This window comes from Synchiropus splendidus, chromosome 3 (assembly GCF_027744825.2).
Source record: "Synchiropus splendidus isolate RoL2022-P1 chromosome 3, RoL_Sspl_1.0, whole genome shotgun sequence".
NCBI lineage: Eukaryota > Metazoa > Chordata > Actinopteri > Syngnathiformes > Callionymidae > Synchiropus > Synchiropus splendidus.
In genome coordinates, this window is record NC_071336.1 from 21,106,103 (window position 1) to 21,115,510 (window position 9,408).

The following is a 9,408-nucleotide window of genomic DNA, read 5'->3' on the forward strand; positions in this document are numbered from 1 at the left end:
ACAGTGCTTGTTTTAATTCCTAAATGTACAAAAACTTGAACTGCACCACATATCTTTACATGTAACTATTACACCGCGCATTGAATGAGGTTATCCACGTCCGACTTGAGGTGCAGCGAAGCAAAGAGCAAATTCCTCACTGTCTGCACCCAGAGGTGATAAATGTTTGCTGCTAATCAGATGTTCAACAAGGGTTATCAGTCTTGTTCGATCGATTGTTGCCAGCTGGGAGCACGTTTAACTTCACCTCACTTCACACTCCTTCATCACATGCCACTATCTTTCACACGCAGGAATGTCTGCGGACGAGAAGTGACGAGGAGAGGAGAGGAGGATAAATAAAACATTGAGATGGAATCTTGCTGCCTACACCAGTCACAACTGCCGCCTTGTGAAGTTGAGGAGTTATTATGGCGGGAGGAAGGGGAGATAGGATCAGGGTGGGTGGGCATGGGGGGGCGGTCAGGAATGATGCGTTGATGTGCGACCGAGATGACTCGAAGTGTAAATGGAATGTTGCGTTTATAAATGAGTGCACACATCTCTAATGACCCAGCTAGACGGCTAACAGTGGGGATCCTTTTAGCACGCGAACACAAACATACGTACAGACTGCTGCTCTCGGGAATTTACAATACTTACTATAAGATATATTATATCTTATATATTATATATAAAATGTGTTTTCCTCTCAAATTTCATCGTGACCAGTGACTGACTGAGACTGACCAAGCTACAGTTTGGGAGGTCTGCTCCCGACAGGATTCCGCCTGAAACATGTCAACTTCTATGACAAAAAGGCCGGAAAGTTATTGTCCACTCAACATGTTTCCTACATCAATTCTGCTTGTTCCTGGCGAGTGATTTGTGTGCTGTCAACGATCCTGACAACTGATACAACGCAAACAGAAAGGAAGTATTTTCACTGTTTCTGTAACTCAATAAGCAAAATTATTTGTATATCTTGGATCGTTCTTCATCGCAGAGGCGAGTGAACTTGTGGCTACAACGAAACATCAGATATCGTAAACAGAGGAAAACAAACACGCAGATTTGTAGTTTGCTACAGTGACTTTTCTCACCGTTGTCAAACGTTGCTGACTTCCAAGTTTATGTCATCCTAAATATTTTGCATTCTTGACTTAACTTTTTTTAAACTCACTCTGTTTAGGGTTCACAGAGAGTGTAGATGAAGAAACGGGTGGTCTTTTACAGGAAGTGGTTCTAGATGGTTGAGTGACATTTTTCCCAAAGCCAGTTTTCTGCATCAGTCAAACCGTTGAAACATTGGCTAACAACATAATGCTGTCGAAGATCGGAGGCTCAGAGAAATAGAGACTAAGAAAAAGACATAAATGCAAATGAATCCATTCTGACTGACATTAGTGGAACTTGAAGGACACATTTCCTCTGTGTCTGACACAACTGTTCTCAGCAGAAAACCAATTTAAAGTTGGATCAGGTTTTCACCGTTTTTTGCCAACCATCTTTTGCCATCAGCACTGATCTATTAAAGCTTATTAGTGCAGGTGTATGTAGGGAAAAAGGAGCAGATGTTTGCGTCTGTAAACAACAGCTTGAAATAACCTCTGAAATTTTCAGGACACAATGATACCATTCCAGGAGCATGTTCCCGAAATCACCATGCTGTTGGCTCCTCAATGGTCAACAGCTACTCTGTAGCACACGTTAGACCGACTTGGTTTCAACCAGCCCATCCTCACTCCCATGGAGTAATACACTGACATTGGGAAAGTTGACTTTAGGGGTAAAAAGTTAGGTGTAAGATACAACAAGAGAGGGCGCTTCTTTCATGGTACGTTTAGTGACTGAGGCTGGGGTTAGGTAAGGCATAGGTCCTCCATTCATTGTACCTGTAACAATGTGTCAATGGCTATTTAAAGCTCGTCAAACTGCTGTGCGTTTTAGTCCAATGAGGGGTTACATAATGGGTTATAAATAGCAAATGACACTGCCATATGGCTCCCCACCTGAAAACATATTTTTAAATCCATTGACACACCTAGGTGTAGGCCTCAACATGCTAAGCAGAAGGCTACCGTTGTCGTCAGCATAGGACGCAAAAGTCCACTTTCCCAACGTCAATATACGTAAAAAAGAAGGAGTCAAGCTGACCCGGTTGCTCTTTCTCAGCTTCCTTCAATTGAGGAAGAGTCATGAAGCTTGACCCTATAAATGCACGTCGTCGACGACTCTGTTTCTCTTCAGTTTAACTACCCAGAGGACAAACACAGGAACGAGAGAGCAAACATCCATCCAGGACATCAATGAGTCCCGTTTCCAGGCACCTCTGCCTGTGCCCCACCAGCAAAAGGGCTGGGCTGAAGAGGCAAACCGTGGCGAGGAAAATCCGTCACAGTTAAATGCAGGTGACACCGGAACAACATTTGGAGTTCCTGCTCTTTGACCTGCGAAACCAAAGCCATTTCTGTGCATCCTTGAGTCACCAACACCGCAAGCAAACCACAAAACCACCAGACGTGTTAGGAATAGCACATTTTCCAAGAGCCAACTCTTTTAGCCCAAAAAGCAGCCAAATGTCACTCTCAGCTAATGAAGTAAATACTGAGCCCTGCCATGTTTGACTTTGACTGGGATGCACCTTTCTAATATTGGCAAGTGTCTCCCCAGGTTAACAGGTCCATTGACATGTGTCAGGAAAGTATCAGACAAACTTGGAACCATGTTGTTTGTTGACAAACATTTGCTGCTTGATAGTATGAATCAAAAAGCCAGAGGTAACTGGAAAAGCACAGATACATCTCAGACCTAGCCATGTAGCTCATGGTGATTTTCACCCCACGTCTCACATGTATTTTATTTACATGTTTAAATACAAATGCCTTTGAAATGTCAAACAGTCTAATGAGCTCATTGGTAGTACAGGTGACAGTAGTGTTCCCAAACACGACGACGAAAGTTGGGTCACACTCGGGCTGTAATACAGAGAAGAAGCTATAGAGGACCAGAATACCACAAAAAAAAAGAACTGCTCCGTGACCCATCACCAACCAATCCTGAAAGTATCATTATCATTACCTGTTTTCCAGTTATTTTGCAGCAGACAGACTGAAACCATAAAATAAATAAAACTCCTTCACTGTGAGTAAAGATTGGGATTAAAAAAGTGAAAAAAAAGGATCCAAATCAAAAACTGTTGCCTATTGACTGCCAAAGTAACAGAACCTCCGTTATGTTTGACGGACTTGTTGGCAAGTCAGAGTCACCAGTGAATAGCGTGAGGCAATAAACACAGGAGGCATGAAGGTGGTTACCCTTGAAAAGTGATAAGATCACCTGATTTTCATTGAGACACTGATGTCTAACACATACTCAGTGATGGCAGGATGGGAGCTGGGGAACATTCATTGACATTAGTGAGTGGGCTCAAGGCAACCAAGGATTCACGCAACTCAGCAGAAGCACAATGAAAATCTTGTGGAAAATATGCTTTTTAAATTAGTGTAACAGGGGTTGTGAAGAAGCCATCACTGTTAAATAGATAAGAATATATATATATATATATATATATATATATATATATATTCTTTTTTTCCCAGCGCTACAATATTTGAGATAAGAAGGATCTAAGTGATATTAAAACTAACCTTTGTGTAGTTGGAGAAATTCTTAAAGAATGAAAAAATTAAAAAAAAACTACTGTTGTTATATGATCTGTGGATAATAATAGATTCTTCATGAAACTATAAACCTTGTCATCCATACTCATACAGATTTCTCTCTAAAAATCATGGAAAAACGTATCTTATTTAGAATTATTTTATGCCATTCGGCCATCTTGTTTTTGGATAATGTGGTGATATCTCTATAAGAGGGCACAGGCAGTGTCCCTTAAAACAGGTTGAAGTTAAAAATAAATAAATAAATCATGAAGCAAAAATGTAATGTCCTCATATTGTGTAAGGAGGAAATTAAAATTATATATAACTAATCTGCGATATTTAATCATGTAGTATGTAAGTGTAGACAACAAGAAATTCAAACCTGTTCCTGCTCCAACAATGTATCTTTAGTCAGGTTGAGAACCCTTCTTCTTCTATAAATGAACAGTCAAAAACCAATGTGGTCAGTCATTGGCTTTGAATCTTCAGCTGACTTTAAATAAATCCATATGCATCTCCTGTTGAGCATTAGGGCAAGTTTAGACCTGGCTGTGACTTCACTGGACCTCACTAGCAGTGGCAACAGGACATCCGCGAGGCGTACAGCGACGAACAAGCTGTTAAGGGGGTGGCGATGGAAGTGGAAAATATGAGTCTGATCTCTATTATTTTCTTTTCTCGATGGGTCATTCCGAAGAGGTGATGAAAGCTCCGGGTGAGGGAACAAGAAGGTCGCCATGAATCAAGAAGTGAAGAGCCATATGCTCCACAGAAAGTCCACTTGAGACTGGATGTAATGCAGGGGCTCTTAAATCTGTCGGTGACCCCCCTGAGAACACTCTGAGCTCTCTTTCTGAGCTACTGACGCAGCTGGCTGTGATAGACATCAGGTTCAGGCCCAAACCTAAATCACCCGTCATCCTTTTATTCAAGCCAGTCCGTTGCCCAACCTGTCCATCATCGTGAATAAACCAGAGGAACCAGAATGAGGCCCAAACCTGAGGTTAGCCACTTTGATGGCCCAGTACATTTTAGCCTAGTCATTCATTCAGACATTCAATAAACCAAAATACAGTTTCATGTCAACTTTAAAGAACTTGAGGAGGTTGCACACTTGAAGAGGGAGGAAATGCTTATTCATGCTGGCTTGACCATCTCCCAAACTCCTCAGACGGCTTCATTATCTTACTTCCATTGTCTTCATTTGGATTTGTAGTCTCGCACGGGCCGCACATGAATGTTTTATGACAACAGCCGTCGACCACCCAGAAGTGTTCTCCAGTTGTCCACTTCACTCCACAAATAAAACTGTTGCAATCTGGCGAGGAGGCGCATTAAAAAGTCATCCGACAGCGATGACACACAGTAGTCGTGCGAGGCCTTATTTGCAAAGCAGATGGAAAGCCTTGGCCTGTCCGACATTAATTACAATCACATTCAGGGAGGAAGCCGGCCGTCCTCCGGGGCGGCGAGGACTCCTTGTACGAGACCAAGAGAAGGCAACACGATCCCCAGCTCACCGCGGAGGACAGAGAGGGAATCGTCAGAAGATGCACAGGACGCGATGAATCACAGCGGAGAGCCAGATGTGCAACCGCACAGGAGTGTAAACGCAAACTGACACAGCGCAGGGACAACCACAGACACACAAACACCACGCTACCAGCGTTACACCCCCGCGCACAAATCCTCTCCTTCTGTGCAAAAGTCTGGTTTTCATCACATCTGTGAAACACCAAGAATCGATGAATTTGCTCTTCATTGTGTTTTTTTTTTTTATCCATTTGTCCGTTTGCTTCCACTTATCGGAGTTTGGGGGGGGGTTCTTCAACATATTGTGGGTCTGACCCAGAGCTTCCACCCAGCTTCGCAAAACATGTCACTCCCTCCTCTACCTCTTACACGGCCTCGGTCTGCATCCAAACACCCTGAAATTCATTCCCACATCACTCACAGGATCAGCCATCAGTGGTTGACTTGTCCAAAATAGGTTTCGGTCCAAATAAGAGCGAATGAGGACGAGGACGTGAACCTGCGAACCAATGCTGACTCATGCAGTGAACACTGAAGAGCACTTATGTGACTCGGTCCTGATCGGAAGGATCAGAAAGCAGGAACCTTCTGATTTAATATTGCAGTCTGCTGATGCTATTTTTATGAAGTTAAAAAAAAATTTGGAAATGGACAGTCGCGCAGACAAGCCCTCGTCATCACCACAGGCATCGAACAGCTTCTATTTTCTAGTTGGAAAGAATTTAACTGACCAGACAGCTTTAACAGACGACGCTGGCACATGAATGGTACCGGACGCCTTCTCGTCTCTTCCCTCACTGATTCCAAGGCGCTCATTTCCAGCCTATTATATCACCAGATAGGTTGGACGTGAGAAACACAATAGGGCTGTACAGTGTGTGCGTGTGACTGACAACATCAAATTTGGGAAATGGGTATGCACTTTACCTCAATTCACAATTATGTGCCCAAAAACAATTCAGGACATGGAGGTGACGGCGCAGGTGACAGGTGGTGTTTTGAGCCACCATCTGGATCTTTTGAAAGGTCTGTAACTGTCTGTGGTGGAGAGAGAGTAGCAGTGTGAGCTCCCTTTCATGCTCTCTTCTACTGTGTCTGATGCAGGTTCCGGAATGCAACTGTCATCCGCTGATAAAATACAGTTGCAAAATAATCATAATAAATAAATCGCACAATAAGTGTGAGTCAACAGCTTGGCAGAGGTCGGCACTCTCTGAGTGCTTTTCTTATATTGATTATCAGCTTGGCTGGAAGCAAATGAAGTATAATGAAATGAAATGAAATGTATACTTTCATTTTCATACAATTAGCAGCGTGTTGAGTTACAGGGAGACACCCCGAGCAGGTTGCCAGCCCATCACAGATAGACAACCACTCATCCATCTGTATGGTTAAAGAATGAGGAAGGAAACCAGAGGAAACTCCCATAAGCTCATGGTGAACCTGCAAACCCCTCACAGAAAGGAGCCCAGCCCACTCCAACCTTGTTCTGAGGCTGCAGAACCAACCTCTTCACACAGTCTACTCCATCCATTTTTATTCTTCAGCTGAATATGTGACTGCTAAGTCATACCTTAGCAGTCACATGTAACATGAGAGACAAAAGCTGTGATGAGGCACGGCGTGCACAACAAGCTCATTTATCTTCAATTGACCCATCAAATAAACCAGTTCTAATTCACAATAATGAAAAAGCGTTCAGTCACTGCAATCCTACTTCACGTTCAAGGTTTTTAAAGGCAACCTCCAGGATGTCACAAATCCAAACAGACCTTGACCAAAAGTCACAAAAACATCACGTATGAGGACTAAAGCCAGTTTCCGTCAAACTTCTCTGGAACTGCTGCCTCAGATGTAACCAGCAGAAATCTACAGGTGGCATCTGAATGATGAAACTCTAAATTAAAGATTGTCCCGGTTCTTCTGGGTCTCCATGGTAACGACAAAGTATCCATACCAAAGTGCCACAGCGCCGTCGGGTTGATTTAGGACGTCCCTTTGAAGTGAAATATCCGCGCTGCTCTAAGGCGATTCTTGTCCACCAACTCCTTTGTTTATCTTTGTTTACAGTGTTCCAGTAAACACTGTAGCTGCTAATGGAGTCTAGAATCTGACCTGCATGTTTCAGGCTGCTGATGATTAAAGCACAGCTCTTGATCCGTGCTAATTAAAGACTTGGGAAACACAAACATCGCCATGGAACTTTACACACAAACCACCGGTGGCTGAGCCGGAGTTCCATGGTGGGATTAAGACTTTAGCTTTACAAATAACAGCAGGTTGATGGTTTTTACCACACATCATAGTGACTGGGCCGCAACAGTGGAATCTATTGAGGAAGGACGATGCAGCCATCGATCTTTTCACTGGATGAATTTCTGTCTTACAAATGATGAGAGGCAGGTGATAAACCATTAAACGTTCAGTCTTGTCAGAAGCATGTGAGGCGTGTTAGTTAAAATGAGTGAGAATAGGTTAGTCTTGACTGACATATGTAAAAACTACAAATCACATTAACTTATTTTATTATGTTATATGTTAATCTAATCTAAAATGCTGTACATGGTGGTGAGCAATTCACATGTATGTTAGCTTCTGGTTTCATTTTCGAGAGTGGACGGATTGTCAACTCCAGCTCTTTAAAGAATGTCATGGGTCAAGTCTCATGGAAGGAGTTTTGAATGGTTCGCCCTCTGTTGAGGAAGTGAATCATAAAATACATACGAATATTATGTAATTTTGGTATGTCAATAATAATAATAATAATCGCAGTTATTTGGTGAGTTTATTTTTCATTTTCTTAAACTATGTATCATTAATCTGGATCATTTTAACCTAATAATAATCCGTAACTACGCGCTCAACAGAATAAAATGCAATAGTGACTGCACTGTAAAACAAAATGTCACAGATGAATGTTATAAAGACAACTTAGTTTCATTTAACTTTTCGTGTTCCAAGTTGGAACTCATCATCTACCGCGTGAAGGCGAGTGTGAGTCAGTCATGGAATCAAAACTGGCCAGATGTGGCCAAACACCGTTCAAAATAAAATAATCAAAAGGAGTGTGCTGTGCTCGCTGTTCGACGTGTTTACGCTTCTTACCTAGGTTAACGAAGCTCATCACCATGTCCGCGTCATTGAGAAACGCGGTCTCTTGATAGGTGGCCAGATGTGGACTCCGCGTGGTCCGCAGCGACTGGTACCGCTCCAACACGCCGTCCACTCTCTCCTGGCTGAATACGGTGTTGTAGAGGTCCAACATGAAAAGTGGCGCTGAGTTGTATTTCCCGTGCGAGAGATGCGGTCTGGGTCTGTGCGGCAGTCCGAGGATGGACAGGATCTCCTTCTGCATCTCGCGCTTTTCGTGCGTACGCAGCCGCCGGTGGATGAATCCCGGGTGCGCGTCGCTGTGTTTCCCATCCAGTAGATAGTGACTCCCCGTTGTTGGGGAGACACAAAAACATGCGCTCAACAACAATCCGACCAGGACGAAACAGCAGCTGGTCATTGTGTGAGTCGACGACGTATGTTCCTGTCACCTTTAACAGACAAATCCACTCAAAGAAGGGTTGATGCGTAAACTCGGTCGGTGGAGGAGATCAGAGTAGCCCGCGATCAAAACAAGTCCTGGACCCTTGTTTCAAGCCATTTGAAATACTTTCCAAAGTAAAACACGTAGAACTGTGTGGCTCCTGTTCTCATTTCGGGTCCCCGGAGTGCGCGTCGCTGCGTCGGGACAAAGTGCATCCAACAGCCGAGTGCGTCAAAACTGCAACCCCGGTGCGCTCGTCTTCAAACGGCTGGAGACTGTGCCAAAAGTAGCCATGTCAGGCGCTCAGTAGAAACCTTCACTCAGCGGTCACCTACTCGTGAGACAGGCGAGAGTCTGAGGGGAATCAGCAGGTTGCAGTCCATAATATTCTCGCGCACTTGTGTGTGTGGAAGTGTGTGCTCCGGGAAGCCGCCCACTCGGAGCGAGATCATCGAGAGGCGGAGCTTCTTAAGACACAACCACAGGTCCAACATCACTCTCGCAAGCAAAGTCTTCACTACGATAAAATAAGTTCGTGCGCGCATGTGCACATCCGTTTCCTCTTTTTAGTGGAAGTGAAGAAATCCACCTGCCCCGTTCGAATCCAGTCTTTAGCATTTGTTGTCAACCTAGACTCATTTGAAGAGTATTGCTGAGTAAATGATCAAGACTCAAACAAACATTGGCAACCAAGTG

The 9,408-nt window shown here is 43.7% G+C and overlaps 1 protein-coding gene across 1 annotated transcript in view; it reads right to left on the reverse strand.

Moving 5' to 3' along the window:
* Positions 1 to 9,113, reverse strand: part of bmp6 (bone morphogenetic protein 6) — a 46,690-nt gene extending 37,577 nt beyond the window's left edge. Inside the window, exon 1 of the mRNA XM_053858573.1 lies at positions 8,283 to 9,113. Coding sequence (XP_053714548.1) covers positions 8,283 to 8,688 — 406 coding nt within the window. The 5' untranslated portion in view covers positions 8,689 to 9,113. The remainder of the gene's footprint in view (positions 1 to 8,282) is intronic.
* Positions 9,114 to 9,408: the final 295 nt, after the last annotated feature.